Genomic DNA, 18,908 nt, shown 5'->3' on the forward strand with positions numbered 1-18,908 from the left:
CTGTATTAAATATAATTGTTAAATGCACTTTAAATAATCTCTTGGTTGTAACCACTGTTGTCTAAGTACCAGAAATTTGACCAGGATTGCTGGTTCAATACCCTTTATTAGAAATTAATAAAGCATGCCGTTTGATATTATAATATTGCTGCTGAAATTGGCTTGGTAAGAACAGGTACCTGATAGGTATGCAGGACTCGGGAGCCGATGTCATCAAGGTATTCCATTGCGCTCTCTCCTTTGACTGCTCCACCGTAAAATACTTGCTCTGGTCGGGCAGAACTGAAATATGAAAAACATTTATTATAATACATATACATAATGTTATAGTGTCACTGAAAATAAATTATTGATCATTGTGTCCAACTTCAACGACAAGTCAGTACATAATTAAATTTAGTATGTAGTAAAAAGTACCCTTTTATTGTAAGTTCAGCATTTTTGACGACCAAAGCTTCGATTTTCAATGGTTTTCTGTTGGGTTCCACGTCTTTGGACGTGGAGTTGGCCCAGATGACAAAGTCCACAGACAGTTCATGATCCTCTAGGGGTTTGGGGTCGAAGCGGAGGGTGATGGGGTGAGCCTCTGGCACTTGCTTCTTGAAAGGGTTACCCAGGGAGCATACCACCAGGGTCTTGTTGAAGAGATTGCAGATTATATGTTTATCCTAAAAGTAAACAAAAAATTGATCAGGTATAATATAATTTTTTATTTGGTACAATATTTTACATTTCATAGTACAATCCAGTAATGTTGGCCTCACTGGGTAGCTTACCCGTGCTGAGACCTCAATTTTATAATACAAAAAAATATACATAATAAATTTAAAGAAAATATATATAACGTTGATGAAGACAAAAAAAACATAAGATTAAGATAAATTTAAACTGAAAATATAGATTTAAAATTTAAGTAAAATGAAATAAACTTAAAATCGGTGTATTTATATTATATGTTGTGTGTTTTATATTGGTTTTGTGTCATCACTCACAAACACATATTATATGTTGTGTGTTTGTGAGTGATGTGTGTTTTATATTGTGTGTTACGTGTAGGTTTTATTATTTTATGTTATGACATTTTGGTAATATTGTCTTTTTTGTTCTTTAATCCATTTTGTAATTTTGTGTCTGAATTTATTTTTGTTTTCCTCAATTTTATTTTCAAGTGTTAGACTGTTGAATGATTTTATAACATGGTATTGATAGTGTCTTTGTCCAAAGCTTGAATTTACTGTCGGAGTTTTTATGTTTTCTTTGTACGCTTGTCTAACTGTTTTGTTAGTGATATATATTTGTGTATGTTGAAATTTGCTATTTTTGATCAAATATATAGTTTAGTAATGGTTTAACGTATAATTAGCGTATAACTAGTACGTCACAACTGTTGAACATTTGGTCTGTATCAGTCAATGTTTTTTTAGTATTACCTTTAAGATCGTTTTCTGTGCGATTTCTTTGTAATCGATAGCCGAGTTTGTTGCTCCTCCCCAAGCAATAATTCCATATTCTATAATTGATTGGCAAAGTGCTAAATGTATTGTTTTATTTTATATATGTTTCTTATTAAGTTTAGTAGTAATAATAATAAAGGTATTATTATTATCTTCCTTTCTTGTAACAAATAAAGATAATGACATTAATAAGAAATTCACTGCCCTTGACAGACCAATAATACAGAACTACAAATTTAAAAATAGGTATGTAAATTTGCGTGAACATTTTTTTATTAAAAGAAAGAAAAACATTCCCGGGTTACGAATAACCTGACAATATTTGAAAACCTCCAACTACCACCACAGTAAGTGGAAAATTTTGCTTGTATTGTGATGGAGGACTTAGCCAGCCGAGGAATTGAACTACGCCTGGGTGGGATCCAAACGCTATGCCAACTCAGGCCACTGACCGTTATTAGGTAAAGAATTATTATTGCATTCAATATTGGGATGATTGGTTGGTTGATTGTTGATTGGTTGATTAATTATTGTCTTGTTAATTGGTTTATTGAACAATTAATTGATTGATTGACTCGTTGATTGACGGATTGATTGATTGGTTGAAAATATTGTGAGAAACATGAATGATAGTTACAGTGACGTTAGCTGCAACGTAGTTAAGTCCCTTGTGATGCAACACAAACAGTTGAGACTCGTAAGCAGACTCCCCCAAGTTGTCGGCGGTCACTACCAGGTGCACCTCGTTTTCCTGCCCCAGGGTCAGCACATATTCACCCTTGGTATCTGGAAATCAAATAATTGGACACAATAATTATTATTACGTACAGAACTCCTTCCAATGTCAATTCACACAACATATAATGTACTTACCACCTAAATATTAATTGAAATGTAATAATATTATTTTTATTTTACTACATCCATATTCTTAAATTTATTTAAATTTACTGTGTATCAAATTTAGTAACTGCTATATTAGTCTATTTAATTATCTGTACTTTTGTTATCATGCCATAAAAATTTGTTTATTTCTTACTTTATAAATAAAAACTTTCTTTCTTTTCTTTACCTTGTGTATACTGTAATGGCACTACTCCCCAATTCAAACACGAGAAACGTTTTTCTCTATTGAATTGGGTAGTTACATTAAAAAGAAAATATTTTATTTTAATTAGTTTTTAGAACCATATGTTTTTCTTCTGTAAATCTGAAATATGTATGTAGGTATTTCAAATAAAAAATAAAAAATAAAATACAGGGTGTATCGGCACGTACCCGACAAACTTTAACCAGCTATTCCTTAGCATATTTGGAGTAAAAAATCTTATGTGCACTTTGCTGTCCGGTAACGTTTTTTTTTAATAAAAAATTTATTATTCATATTTTCACCACATGTCACCACTGTTTTATCCTTTGTCAAAGTTTGAAAACCCATCTGGCAATATTTTATTCGAATTCCGTTGAATAATGCACGTGTGTACCTATATTGGCGCACTTTTACAATCACAACGAAATGGCACGGCACCATTTGTCTCATTTTTAACTATTATTATTTAGTGTGTGCGAAAGAGCGAAGAAGCTTTTCGACATACTTGCTTATAACAGCTGTTGAACACGAAAAGCAATGCCAATGACAGTGATGTAGTGTGGAAATTTTTTTTGTTTTTAATTGAAAATAAAATGCTACCGGACAGCAAAGTGCCCATAACATTTTTTACTCCAAATGTGCTAAGGAATAGCTGGTTAAAGTTTGTCGGGTTAGTGCCGATACACCCTGTATAATATAATTAGTGAGAGAGTACTATTATATAAAGAATTATGATATGAAATACATCTGCTGTTTCAAAAATAAAAGGAATCTTCTTACCTGTTGGCAGAACGAGCGCCGCACCGATAGCAATGTCACTTTCGCAGATATCATCAGCCCCGCAATCCCGCAGTAGGGTGGCCTCAAACTGACGGGTGGCCTGGGTGGCGTTCAGCACAGGCAGGGCCTCCAGCGAGGGCAGGGGACCCATCTCCAACCACCTGGGCTCACTCTGCACCAGGGTGTAGTTCACGTGGAACTGCAATGCAACGGACAATGCTTTAATGTGACATCTACAATCTAAAATCTATTTTCTCTTAATTCTGTCAGTGGGAATTTAGTTTTTAATAATAAAACGTAATATCACTTCTCGAAAACCCACATTATTAGGGCATTTTTAATTTATCATTTTAGTTCATTGGGGAAACAAATAGTAATGCATATTTTATACCCAAAAACATTACATGTTACATACCGCCATAACACAGGGTCATCCCTAGCATGGAGGGTGAAATATCACAAAAAACCACACATACTCTCTAAATCATGTACCTATCAATAAAATAAATAAATAAATCAACATTGTTGCATGAATTAGGAAAGTTTTCGCAAAAGATTCAAATTACATAATACATAAAAAACAAATGGTTAGAAAAACAAAGTGAAATTAATAGAAAAAGAAAATATTTAGAAAAAGAAAAAATAAAAAAAAACACAGTAAGTATATGGAATAGATAATGTAAAATTAAATCAAAGATAAACAAAATAAAGAGAGAGAAATAACATAATAATAAAAATGAGAAAAACAACTTATTTTTTTGTTTGTTTCATTATTAGGTTTCCTAACTAACAAAAACCAAATTAAAATAAATAATTTTTTTATGTCTCCAGTACACCACTACGCAGGCATACTTAATAATGTCCAGGTAAAAATGATTTACCTGGACATTATTAAGTCAAGTATATAGGTACTTTTTAGTAAAAAGAAGGGAAAAGAACTTGCGATAAATCTTTTTAAAACATATCTTACTTTGATTGGCGTCTGAATATCTCTAGTGTTGTCCTTCACATAGACGGTATGTTCCTGGCAATGCACTCTGTTGTTGGTAACTATAATGTGTTTTCTGATAATGTGCATCGTCTTATTGCCGGATGTTCCACCAAAGTAAACGCGAGAGAACTTCTTCCCGCCGGCAAAGGTCTCGGCTTCGATGACGTAGTTGAGGGTGAGTTTCTCCACGGATAAGGGCTTGACCAGAGTCTCTATGGTGCAACAGGTCTCGAAGGAGAAGCAGGTGTTGGAGGATCCAAGGTCCTTCTCGCAGCCATGTTTTGAGGGGTCAATGTTCTTCAGTGTGCTGTTGTTGCGCACAAAGGTCCTTATGCCGATGATGGGACGGCCTCGCAAAAGAGCTATGCTGTCCTGCAATATAAATAAAAGATGATACAACAAAATATTCTCAGTTTATTATGAGAAAAATTAGAATTTTTAAGAAAATATATTTTTCTACTCTCAAAACAATAGGAAAAACATTTTAATTAGAAAATACACTATTAACGAAGGTAACATTTTTTAACCTGAAACTCCGTTCTACAAGGAGATTAGATATCCATCCAGTGCGACTTGGTTTTCATATTTAAAATTAATCATAATGTTTTTTAAATTTCTTGGTGAAGAATTATTGACATATACATTCTGAAAAAAATTTATCCTAAGTGCCGGTCGATCACACACATGTGACAGCCACACCGGTTTTGACTTTCCAAATCACATGCGTGTGCGTCAGTCGCGGTTAGGTTAAAATATATATATAAAGATAAAATAGAGGTCACCAGAAAGACAACAGAAGAAATGGAGGGATGATTTCAGATGTGTAAGATTGAAATTACATACCCTGCTCCGAGACAGAGATATTTGAAGGGACAGAAAGAAGGTTATTAACCATAGACATCCAAATTGATATACCAGCCCATCAGGGAAATAGGATAAAACTAGGGTCCGCGGAGCGGGGAGGTGGCACGACAGTCTACCTCTCTGCGATTTGTTAATATGTAAATGAATCTGACAGTATACAGGCAAATCGCATTCTAATATCACTATTTAGTCCTCAAAAAATAAATCTGCCAACCACTTACATCCTTTTTACAATGGTGAACAAATTACTGGCTGCGTAAAAAATTTAACTACAAATCCTAAATTATGTAAAAAAATGTTTGGGCTTGTATCCAAAATCGAATATTTTGTTACACTATCTAGTTAGGCACTTTTACAAATGTGTTATAATTTACTCACCTTACTCATTTTTGCGTTTTGATTTGTAGGTGGTTCAGTTAAAAACGATCATTCAGACCCCGCACAGAAAAGTTCCACAGTGGACTGTATTGCAAACCGTTACCTTACTTTAGCGACCTATACTTTTCTGCGAAGGGTTTGGTTATTTCAATGTGTGCTCTTCGGCGGTCAATGTACAACTGATATTGTAGTTTATTTAAAGCATTTTCAAACCCTTCTGGTGTGAAAAATATGGTCACATGATTTGCCTCCAGCTAGTCAAAATGAAACCCGGATTTTATGGCAAGTCCATCAATTTGGATGTACATGTTAATAACGCAAGAGTCCAAATTGCTGCTCCCAAATGTTTATAGCCAGTGTGAAAGGACCTTGCTCTTCAGATCTGGTCATTAAATATGGCTATTGCAATTTCAAGCAACTTTTTGGTTATGAATGGTGGTCTTTCACCAGGGCGATGCTTAGGACGGGTTGTTTCACATAATTTGAACAATTCATCAAATTTCAAAGTTGATTTTCAAGTTCTGTGAAGGTTCTATTCAAGTTCTGTTATTATTTCAGTTTTTTTTAGCCCCTGGCCAGTAATGATATAATAATACAACATTTACAGAACTTGAAAATCAACTTTCAAATTTGATGAATTATTCAAATTCGGAAAAAACATCCCGTCCTCAAAATATCTACGAGTACATACCACTACTGGGGTAACCAACTCATAAGAATAAAAAAATGATGATACCTGTTCATAAGCTCCCACCAGCAAGTCAGGGTATCCATTATTGTCCAGATCTGTTCCTCCGGAGAGGGAATATCCAAATGTCTTCAAAGGTTTGGGTAGCATTTCTGCCGTGATAATCTGCTTAGGCTCCAAATCCAAGCCGTTCTGTCTGTTTCCCAGATAAATATAAACAACGCCAGATCCTTCGTAGGGACTCCCGATGGCGAGATCGTCACATCCGTCTTTGTTCAAATCCCCGGCATTGGCCAGAGCAAAGCCAAAGCGTGACTCGGGTTTTCCCGTCAGTTTTATGTTGACATCAGAATCAAATCCGTTATTTTGGTTGATGTAAACGTAGACAGCTCCACCAGAATCTCGACCGAAGTAGAAAGGTGCACTTATGATGAGATCGGGTTTTCTGTAAAAAGAACAAATAATAAATAGGTAATTTGACACTTGATTGAGTTTCAAACATACAACAGATTCACCTTACTCTCCTATGAGAACAATTCAAGCTCAGTGAATAGATCTTTACAGTAATGTTTTAACCCCTTAGGCCTCTGGCATATTTTGTCAGAAGGTCGGAGTATTTCCGCTTTGTAATAAAATTTAAAACTGTTTTTGAAAGGTAATAAAATACGCTTTCAAATTTTAATACGAAAATAAATATACCATTGAAATACTAAAATTTTGAATGCAGACATAAAAAAAGTTTTAAAAATGGGTTACCACCTTACGTTTTTTGTAATAAAAAATTACTGATAGCAAAAAAATACACACATTTTATTAGACAAATATTTTACAAACCTTAGTCACCACACTTTTTTTGTCATTTCGTATAAAAATAATTAATTAAAAATTTACAAAGTCGGAACGTTTGATTTTTAAGAGCAGTACATTTTAGTTCTACGGTGGTTAATTTCTGGATTTGATTAAATATAAAGAGTGGTGTTTTCTATTTCTAGCACCATTTAGATCATATTCCTCACCACGGCAGTAACAAACATACAACGATTTCTGTGAGACAATTTGAGCTGTTCCCAAAATGGAACAGATTATCCTGAGGGGATAAAAAATATGTTTTTAATAATCATCTGTCAAGAGTAGAAAACTAATGCTGGCAATCTGGCTACATGGTATAATGTAACAACTTCTTAAAGTCTTAGAAAGTTTGTACAATCTTACCCATCGCCATTCAAATCAGCAGTGGTTAGTTCGTAGCCGAAGTTGGAGGCGAACTGCTCCCCGCTGATGATGAGGGACACGTTGATGGGGTTGGCTGGACCGCGCACGTTTTTGCTGAAGATGATCACCTGTCCCGTTCCTAAGGCCCGTGGTGCCCCCGCAGCATACGAGTAGTGGGGCCCAAAGTACTTGCCACCCGTCACTGCCATACCTGAATAATTGAAAAAATTATTTTATTATAAAAAAATCATCCAATTGGGCTTGTAAAATTCAATATCGATAGCTTAAAGCCAAGACATTTTATCACCACTTCACTCCAATTCACATATGGTGACAAACCAGGAAATACTTGGGAAGAAGGTCACCGAGGGAGCTAGTAGAACTATTAATAGATCACCGCTGCCTCAGGAGACATGTACGCAAATTTGTGGAAAACACTAATAGATGTAGGAAATGTAAAGAGGACAAAAAAACACATTCATCCGTGGTGCCAATGTCCCCGCATTCATGGGAAGAATGCTCAGATTCGTTGTGAAACCAGGAGACAACACCAAATATCCAATGACAATCATGGTTCACTTTATTATAGGTACTGTCTACAGAAAATGGACGCTTTCATAATTCCTACGGCTACAGGCTACAGCACGGCGGCAGCAACGGCGTTTAATTTCTTCAATACGTGTGAGGGATTGATTCCATTTTGCCTTTGCATGAAACAGACATACGTACATTTGTCTTTAACAGCCTTTTCTTACACAATATTATTTAGTTGAGAGCTGCAGCATTATTGTGATAAAGAATGTACGTTTTAACCTTCCAGCGGGCGCGTTGAGAAATTTCCTTTGAGCGGGCGCTTGTCGTAAATTTTACGTCATCGAGTTTCTCCATGTAAATGGTGTTTTCTTTATACAAATGTGAGGGAATTTCTTTAAGGTTATACAAATGATAATAAGCAGTAATTAAAAAAAATTATTTGACTTTCTTTAAAAAAAGAAGCAACACTCTAAACGTGTTAGTATTTCAAAACAAAATATTTTATCGACTTATTTAGTCAGAATCAATATTCTCATCCTTACAATTGTCACAAATTACCTCAACTGAAGAACGGTTCTTGCATGTAAAGGACTTGCAACGGCAACACTTCATTGATGCTGAGAATCTTTTCTTATCCAGTGCACATAACCGACAAACACCGCATTTTGGAAAGCTTCTGTTTTCTTCTTCTAATTTTGAGAAAAGCACTTATATCTTGCGGTAAATGTTTGACATTTGATTTGACTCTAGCATAGCTCGAAGCTCGATGCTTACGACTAAGTGGTAAGAGTGGGGGAAGCGATATGGCGCGTCTGTCGTAAAGTTTACGACAGCGCGCCCGCTGGAAGGTTAAGCTTTATTTGTGCTGTTGCCGTTCCATAACTGTAGAAATTATAAAAGCGCCCAAAGGTTAAGCACAAAAGGCCGGTGACCCGTACTTACGGCAGCTACACAGATAATCTCCATATCAATAAATTAATTATGAGTACCTAAATAGCTGTATTTGTCCACAGGACTGATGTCCTTCAGGGTGGGCCCTACGTAGGGCATCTTGTCCCTCTGGATAAAGTCCTCCTGGGTGTCCAACACGAACACTGTTCCCCTCCAGGTGTAGGGGCCAGGACTTCCGATGATCATGGTACCATCCTCCAGGATAGAACTGCTGGTGCCGGCCTGACACAATCCCCACTCTTGGTGCTCTCTGGAAATCAAGGAAATTATCACTTTTTCTTCAGAGACTATTAAAGTCAAAATGGATGTTAGTGACTGCTACTTCTCAGCAAAATATGTAAAAAGAGAATAGAAATGGCGATCCGAAATGGCCAGGAATCTGAAAAATTTGCAGAAAATTAAAGGCGGCCTGTTTTCGCTCTCCAGAATCATTTGCAATTTGTCACTTGCCCTTTTGGCTTGAAAGAGGCGATAGTATTATGTGAAAATAGAAGCCAATATATTTTATTTATAACGAATAACAACTGAATAAATAATTTATAAAACTGATAATACAGAAGTAGAAAAAGGTAATTTAAATATCTTCTCTTCCTTTCACGTTTCATTATTTCACAAAACATTTCTCCAACCTAACTAACTAACTGACTACCATCACGACGTTCCGCAGGGGTAGGCAGTGAGGACGGACCACCAAACAACTCGGTCTCGGTCTCCTTGCCTCATTCACATTCATACATACTCTTCTATTATTCTGACTCTTGACATGGCCCGACTCAAGTATCTGATTCACTTGGACATGCCATGTCTTCCTCGGGCATCCCCGACTTCTGCTACAATTCACATTTGCATCATATTTTTTACACTCCTTTTCCTTACACTCCTTTCTTCGCTCATTTAAATTAATTTTAATTTTCATTTCATCGAAACTTCAACCAAATATCTAGGGATCACTATTGACTAATGCATAAAATGGATACCACATATAACCATTCTCAAAAACAGAGTACGAAAATTAACCTATATTTTTAGCCGCTTGAGACATATTCTAAATAAACAACTACCGAGAATGACGTACTTCGGGTTCTGTCAATCCATAATCCAATATGGTATAATAGGATGGGGGGCGCCTATAAAACTCATACACAACCTCTTTACATTGCGAAAAAACTAATAATTAAAATAATATTAAAGAAATCATTTTTATATTCATCTGAAATCATATTCAAAGAATTTAAAGTCAGAAAATTAAATACTCTATTACTGTATCACTCAACCTTAAAAGTTTACAAAGAGGATATCCTAAACAAAACCGTACCACTCAAAAACACAGCAAATCTCAGGCATAAAAAAAAAGTTAAAAAACTTTGGGTCAACAAAACTACAAATACTTGGGAACAAATTTCTTCAATAAATTGCCAGAAAATATAAGATCACCTAATGATAGATACAAAGAATTCAAAACACAATTAAAAAGATATACTAAAAACCTTAACTAAAAAAAAAAATAATAAAAAATTTAAAAAATTAAATCTAAAAAACTAAACAAAAAATACCTCATCCCATACACACAAGCAATTGATTATTATGGGAGAACATTAAAAAATAAAAATAAATTATATTTACTTAATTTTTTATTTTAAATTTATATTTATAATTCTATTATTAAAAAAAAGAATTGCTCTACTTGACCAAACCATCTAAGCGTCCCTTTCTTGATCTTACTCATTACGCTTACATCAGCTTTGCACTCTTTGCGGATCTCCACATTTCTCACACGATCATAAATGGTTTTACCACACATACGTCTAAGGGATCTCATTTCTACAGCATTCAGTCTACTTTCATCCTTTCTCTGCCATTTCCATGCCTCACTTACATACATCAGGGTAGGTACCAGCACTCCATTGTGGACTGGAAGCTTCGCGTCTTTTGACAATTTTTTGTTAGCGCCAACTGCGTTGAGTCTTCCATTAATGGAGTTATCTGCATTTAACCTTCTTTCAATATTTCTCTCAGTCTTCTAATCTTTCGTAAACACACTTCCTAAATACTCAAACTCATCCACCTGCTCCAAGTATTAGCAACCTTCTGTGCATAAATAATCTACTCACCTTTTGCGTTTCCCTTCCCAACTCTCGGAACTATGAACTATCGGCTAACTATCATCCATAATCAAACCACTCATCTATCATCATACAATGATGCTTGGAACATGATTTCTTATTTTCCCCCCATTTTCATCTGTCAGAATGACTTGTATATTTCAAATATAGAAGAAAACGTTTAAAAGAAAGTACCTACCTTATTTTAGAGAAAATGAAATTTTATTTTTAGCCATAAAATAAAAAAAAGAACAACATACTTGCTAATTGGTCTCCCAGCACAAGGCTCCCAGTTTTCATCGTAATCGAGTTTGTTGTCCAGAGTATAGCAAAGCCCCTGGCCCAACTGTGATTCTCCATTCATCTTAATGTACCTGAAAACCACAGACATAGGAATTAATAGACGAGAAGATAATGGCGAGGGGTAAAATCAACTGTTGAAGAACGAAGGGGGTGAAGCTGACTGTGATTCGTCAATAAATCAATCTGACAGTAAATAGGCATCTCGCATTATAATATCACCATTTACTTCTTAAAAGTAAAATCTGCTTTTGAATGAATAGACATTTTTACATAGGAGCGCAAATTACAAATTTGCGAAGTCCAAATTCGGCAAAAAAATTCGGTTCAATTTTCAGAGTCGAATATTTCGTTTAAGTATTTAGTTAAGACACTTTTATAAATGTTCATAATTTACTTCCCAGCAACCAACCAGCTTTTTGTTTCGCGTCCAGACATGTTTCTACAACTGATCCATATTATACAATGTGAATATGCTTAAAATAAAGTAAAATAATGCTTATATATGGAATGTAATACGACAATTGGGTTTATTCTCTTTTTCACATCTATTTTTACAAGTTTTCATAGCATTGGGTCAACATTTTGCCGTGTTATTTCGTAAAATGAACCGATGATGCCTCGACCATAGTTCGCACAAGAATGATGACGTCACGTTTTCAAATTTCACTTGAGGCCATACGCGAGCACAGCCGGCTCCAATGGAACCGGTATGGGGAGTGGGGATAATACGCTTTTAATCACTTAGGGCAGGTCTACTAATATTCATATGTCTATGCTGAAAACCATTTAATAATAATATAAAAAATTAATAATAATAGTGCATTCAGCCGAACAAAGCGGTGGATGAAATACTCTGTCTGCATAATACAATTATTACATATATAATATAATTATTCTCTCGCCAAATACAAGAGCCTTGTTTCTTTGTTGTGAAGAAAAGCTATCATGATTGTTTACTTTTTAATACACTGTGAACATGTAATAATTATTATACATCTATTGTAAACAAATACATACGTATTGTAGGGGATATTTACCCATGCTCTTGATAGCTTATCCATAGGATAACTCGGCTAACTTATCTAATATATAACCACTATTCAAGGGTTCGAGTAAGAAATAGTAAAACTCGTAAATTGAAAACATACGTTATCCTATGGATAAGCTATCAAGAGGATGGCAAAATATCCCCCCTATAATAAAAAATATTGAATGAAAGAAATAACATCATGACATAAAATAGTAATACTAAAAATTAAATTAATATTCGTGTACATTTAGCACTTGTATTCGGGTGGCTCCAGGGAAATTCTCCGCCTATGATCAATACCTCCTAGATCCCCAGTGTCTCAGGGGTAACGGTTGTACCCCCCTGCAAAAGAGGAACTAACGAAAGAACAAACCATTTTTCAATCCATAGATTTCATTGAATCCACAAAACTAATCCGCCATCGAATGTAAAGTTATCGTTGTTGCTGCACATACATTTCAAATTTGTCTATGGTGGTATTTTGTATTTACGAAGGTAAATGGAAGTGTTATTGTACCTGTGGGCACAGACAACTGCCTTTCCTCCGCCTCCCTGACTCCTCACGGACACCCCCAGCCACTGGCCATTCTTGATCTCATCAGCTCCTGGAGGCTTCAGATCGTTCGATTCGATGGCTATAGTTCCACAAAAACATTCATTAGTTACCATTCATGAATAGACCTTCCGAAAGAAGAGAACTGATAGAATTTATTTGTAAGTAATAGGTACCTACTTAAAATGAGGATGTGGGAAATATTATATTCTATCGTAGCAGATACGCATACACGCAATTTCAAAAAAGCAGTGCGAAGGTGGTACCAGTTGTAGCCATGTACATATGATTAGCTTTTCCATCTAAGCCCTTGTGGTGGTTAATTTCTCTGGCAGCCTTTTCATATGACAGAAAATGATTGGGAGAATGATAAATTGTTTACGAACAGGAGAGTGATTTTTCATTTTCTTTGATTAGTTCCCAAAAGTGCCACTCGGTGCGCATTTTCGTTTTTACGAATCGGTAGGATAGTGTTGTACCCTTCTATTTTATTCCATTATTGTATAAAATATGGAGAAACAACATTATCTAAAATGCACGTGCAATGTCCAAAGAATGCGAGAGCAATATAGAATAAATCTGTGGTGAGAGTGAGATAGATTGTTCCACTGAGAATACACAATGAATTTTGAAGTGATTTATAAATGAGGTACAAACGGGCATTAGGTAGGTACTAGGCTACAACAACTGATATTGTCTTCACAGCACATTTTTGACCTTGCATAATATATACATGTACGCGTATCTGTAGGATAAAATGTAATAGATTTTTTTTTCAGAATTTAAATATATTTATGCTTTGTGAAAATACAATAAAAAAATACTATATTATGTTTGTATTTTTAACAAATAATGTTTAGTTAACTTGAACAAACAAATTTGGAGTTATTGAGACAGTGGAATACGGACATTATATACAAAACATAGAATCCCGCATGTTATTTACACACAAAAGTGTAACAAACTTTTGGAGTTGTTCCATGGACAAATTATTATAAAAATATATCACAAAAAAACAATTAAGAATAAATAATAGCGATGCGGCAGATGAAAATATGCACAATGCAGAACACCGAGAGGCCAATATGGAGGACAAAATATAAAAAAAATATTTATTAGTTATATTATAATTATGTCAAATTAAATTAGCTTTACATACACTTCAGAGGGGTCGGTTTGAAACAAATGTAATCTTAAATCTTATTAGTTTTTTGATATTTAACTGATTATTTTTCAAAACAAATTTAACCTTTTATTTTAAGGTTGGGGGTTTGAACTGCTTTCACATTTAATCAATTTCGTCAAATCGAAAGACAGCATCCTTTTAAATTTTGAACTGTCCCCTATAATCACCGATTCTCGGCCCGTTTCGGCTTTTGGTCAAATTGTGCACAATACGCAACAGCGCTTCGACCACTATGCATGCTTAACGGTTGATCAAAATTTGATCAAAAGTTGAAACGGATTGAGAATCGGTGTTTAACGGGGACCGTCCAAATGTCGAAAGTTTAATATGGCGCTAATCTTCGATTAAATGCAACGGAGATTGAAACAACCCAACCTAAGTAACGAAAGTATCAATGAAAATTATGAAATATTTTCCCATCTTGTGACAATCGTAAAAAAATAATTTTAATTTATCAATAAAATAATTCATTTATATTCTATGAGTTGTATTGATATGTGAAGCCCGCGAATTAGCGAAATATATGAAATGTCAGTAAAATGCATGATTCTAGGTTAGTAAGAAAATTTGAATAAAGCCTCTTCATATTTGGATATTTCTCTCGGTGTGAGGTTTTATTCGATGCAATTCACACAACCAATAATATACGGTGGTGGTGATGAATAATAACATGGTGGTGAAATGTGGTGAACCTTAAATAAACTTTCTAAAATGGATGCAAGTAGCTGCAAAAAAGGTATTCACAATGCTCTTAAAAATAATAAATCCTGAAACAATACCATGCACAAAATACCTGAATTTTTTACAGTTAAATTAAATAATAATGTAATCATGTGTGTATTCAAAATGTGCAGAAATGTTGGCAGTGCAGCTTACATGAAGATATGCCTATTAATTTTGAAGATTGTTCACGATGACCAGGAATGGTTTCTGATATACTTCTGGCGGTAAAAATCCAGAGGCGCGTCTCATCAGATACTCACAAATTATTTGAAAAAACACTTCATGTCAGTTTAACTACAATGAGGAACAATTACTTCAGTCACCGGAGAAATTATTATCATTATTATACATCATAATTATTAATACTTTACTTAACTATGAACATTCAAGATGGCCGCAAAATGAATTCAAAGATTGTTTTAAAGTTTTAATTTTAACAACTGCAGTGGCAACTGTGTGGTCAGTGTGACTGTTAACTCAACGTAAGAACGGAGTGGAAACAATGTGGCATCGGTGTGACAAAGATGGGACAATGACGTGGCAAATAAGTAAAAACTGTCTGGTAACATTGTGGCAAAGATGCGGAAACAACGTGGAAAGTATATGGAAACGAGAGGCAACGATGTGGCATCGAACTTGCATTCTGGGAAATCCACCAATATTTTTCACAAAAACATAATCTGCATCGTGTGTCAATACACACGATGCAGATTATGTTTTTGTTTGGAAGGCACAATCTGATGTCAATGTATGTTTTTACGGGATTTATTTCTGTCACTGTCATTTTATTCCATCAGCACACCGCCCTGCATAATATTACAATAATTGGAACGGCCATCGCATGTCCGATGTCCGAGTATGGTGGCCAGTGAGACCGGCTACCAATATCGGACATTCGCGGGTCAGTCGGACACCGGACTCCGGACTCCGGTGTCCGGGCATCGAACCCGCGGGTGGATAAATACCCCGCCAATACCATCGCCCTCCAATCGGGCACTACTCCCGCTGACTAATTGTCATAACTCAATAATTGTATCTGCCCGTGTTTTATCTTCTCGCAGCCACGTTCAGATGAGAGTACATTGCACACAAGCCCAACTACAGAAATACTCTGGGCTGCTACTTCTATCCCAGTCTGAATGTGGCCTAAATGTAATGAAAAATAATTCATGCACTTACATAAAAGACTTATGCATAATTATACATAAACCGAATTATGTCTAAATGTGTCCAAGTCATTGTAAAAATGTTGCTAAATCGCAGATTCAATCGAAGATCAAAGCTGTACATCTCAAACATGTCTAAAATACAACTGTGCAACCCTAAGGGTACGTATACATTTGCGAACCACGAATTACGGGAAAGGAACGAGTCAACTGCAAGCGGCTTTTCGCGCCATTTGTGGTTGCTTCATTTCTTTCCCACAAGTTGTGGTTCAGTTCGGCAGTTCGCCTCGCGTATATTAATACGTAGCACAATCTAATTTTTATTCTAAATATAAACATCATAATTTACACAATATTAATTAAAATTTCCTGGCTACCTCGGGAGCTTATTGTTCCCTATTACTTGAGCTAACGTTCATTATGATATTTAGAAAATAATATGACTCTCACAGTAATCCACCGCTCGATTATCCAAAAATTACTAAAATCCACTGTTATTTTTACTAGTTGAAAGCACAAAATCGATCTCTACAATTGAATTAGTCACTTTTCCTAAGTTATATTCAGTAGTCCGTCGCGTGCGTAAACTCGAGCATTCTTTGTGGTGCAAGAGCGTTAGCGGCATTCAAAGGCAATGTTCTTTCACGAGAAAAAATATTTTTAAAAAGGTTTCCGAGCTAGCGAAGGCTGGTTAAGTAAATTCAAAGGAAGATTCAGCATATTGGAATCTTGTAAAGTTATTACTTATTACTTTTTTGGTTAATATGTGATTTTGAGTATAAATAATAATGTAAGTTGCAAATACAAATGTCACATTAAAAACTGTTTTTTATGAAATTCTTCTTTTATTTTTTAACATATTTTATATGTATGCACTATAATCCGCCGCTTTCACTGATTGGACATTATCCAGGTTTTTTTTGGGTGGCGGATTACTGAGAGAGCAGCGTATTTATATTAGGGTAATAAAGCTATATTTTTGATTTTTAGCGATTTATAGCTTAGTTCTTTGATTGAATCATGATTTTCGTAAAACTTTTACAAGAAATTGGTCGATGTTGACAAGAGCGGTTAAAAAATTGTTGTCATTGGTTCTGTTATTAGTGTGTAAAGATTTTATTAAAATTAAACGAAATGTAACAGGGGAAACGTCTACTCTTATTAGCTTTGACTTAAATAGTAAAATATATGTATGTATTTGCACGAGTCTATGTAAGTATTGCTTTTCCACGACTGCACCTTGTGTTGTACTTTGTGGCAGGAGACAGGAGTGGCGGACTATTTACGGCGTCCAGTAACAACTTGAATCCATTTATCAAACACCCACGCTCTCAAACCTAGCGTGACTCACCACTGGAAGTTCAAACACAACCTACATACATAGCAAATAGCCAGTTATTTCCTTTCCCATGCTGCTTGAATTTATTGTTCAGTAACGGAGTAGTCTATTTCATTGATTGGTTGAAATATCAGATAAAATCTATAATCTAGAAGGTGAAAGATTAACCGAGCAAAATCTAGTAGACTTTTCGAGAAAGGGGAAATATTATTTAGCGGTTAATTGTCCAGAATCGCTGGACATCGTTAAAACACTTTGCATTAGTTCTATTACAATGACGACCATCTATTTGAGACGTCAGAAAATCAAAATAATTAATTTTTAACAGCTATTTCGTTAAAATTAAAATTAATTGTTCATTTGGCGTTAAAATAGTTTCTTAGCTTCTTAATTTGGGTTTACTTAAAAAGAAAAAACTAGGCACAAAAAACATATTATTATTTCAAAACATGACGGGAATAAAATACGTCAAATTATCAATATTTTAAAATAAATAACCATTAAAATGCATTTTTTTCATTTCCGGTGACTAGCTGCTTCTCATTATTACTAAACTGATACATTGTGTTTTAAAATATTTTTACGTATAACCGTGTTATTTATTGTATTATCTATAGACGAGATGTCGGACTTTTACGGAACAATTATTTAATGTAAAATTAATCATAAATATGTATAACATTAGAAACAAGCGTAAAAATCACAATTGAAAGCTTAAAAAAAACGCTTGGTTTGAAAACCCACACAGCACAAAAATAAAAGCAAAAACTTTTGTTAGTTTTGAAACACCACTCAAAACAGTTGAATATTTATTAAATCATTTGTTATAATAATCGCACACAGTAAAACGATGTTTGATCTCGGCGATTTAGTCTTCTTTGTCGATGCTCCATTTGTCCAGAAATTGCAATTTCGATTTCATTTTTGAAACAAATAATTTAAGTCTATTTCAGAAAAGGAGTCAATTTTCACCATACCGATTTTACGTGAACTCTGACAGAAGTATGTACAATCCGTAAGAAGTTGTTACTGAGTTTTTTTGCCAAAGTGGATTCTAAAATTTGAGTCTGAAATTAGCCACGGAAAATGCAACTAATTTCTTTTTGCTAAACTCTTTATTTGTTCGAAAATCCATAACACAGTAATAAGTTTAGTTCAAATTCAATCCAGAATCGAATTGACGCTAGTATTGGTGCGAATTTCAGAAAGTTTCTCAGTTTCTACGCCGAAATTTGACTCCCTCCTGAAGTGGACTTAATTGTTTTTTTAGATGCATTTTCAATAAATTATAAATGGTTGAAAGGGTTACAAGCATATTCTCTTGGTCAATTTTGTCCCTTTATTGTTTCTGTGTGGTCCCAATTATAAATGAAGATAGGAAAAGAAATAAGAAAGATTTACAGTAATTAATTAAGAGATTGTTTCGTGGTAAAATAACACGACTTGGAAATTTTGTTATCGTATTAGATAAGAGAATTTTATGAATTCGACAGAAGAACTAACTTTTTAAATTACCATTATTTAATGTCTGAAGATTAGGTCTTATTATTTCGGGTGAATTAAT

At 34.7% G+C, this 18,908-nt stretch overlaps 1 protein-coding gene across 2 annotated transcripts in view; it reads right to left on the reverse strand.

Moving 5' to 3' along the window:
- The window catches only part of mew (multiple edematous wings), a 180,580-nt gene that overhangs the window by 12,950 nt on the left and 148,722 nt on the right, over positions 1-18,908 (reverse strand). For both annotated transcript variants that reach the window (XM_089636697.1, XM_089636696.1), the window contains 10 exons: positions 12,895-13,012; positions 11,305-11,418; positions 8,981-9,192; positions 7,458-7,668; positions 6,294-6,690; positions 4,295-4,687; positions 3,325-3,523; positions 2,092-2,240; positions 418-668; positions 180-282 (listed from right to left, as the gene is read on the reverse strand). In XM_089636697.1, the coding sequence (XP_089492823.1) occupies positions 180-282; positions 418-668; positions 2,092-2,240; positions 3,325-3,523; positions 4,295-4,687; positions 6,294-6,690; positions 7,458-7,668; positions 8,981-9,192; positions 11,305-11,418; positions 12,895-13,012 (2,147 nt within the window). The remainder of the gene's footprint in view (positions 1-179; positions 283-417; positions 669-2,091; positions 2,241-3,324; positions 3,524-4,294; positions 4,688-6,293; positions 6,691-7,457; positions 7,669-8,980; positions 9,193-11,304; positions 11,419-12,894; positions 13,013-18,908) is intronic.

This window comes from Hesperophylax consimilis, chromosome 10 (genome assembly GCF_061612785.1).
Source record: "Hesperophylax consimilis isolate HC1 chromosome 10, BYU_Hcon_1.0, whole genome shotgun sequence".
NCBI classification, from domain to species: domain Eukaryota; kingdom Metazoa; phylum Arthropoda; class Insecta; order Trichoptera; family Limnephilidae; genus Hesperophylax; species Hesperophylax consimilis.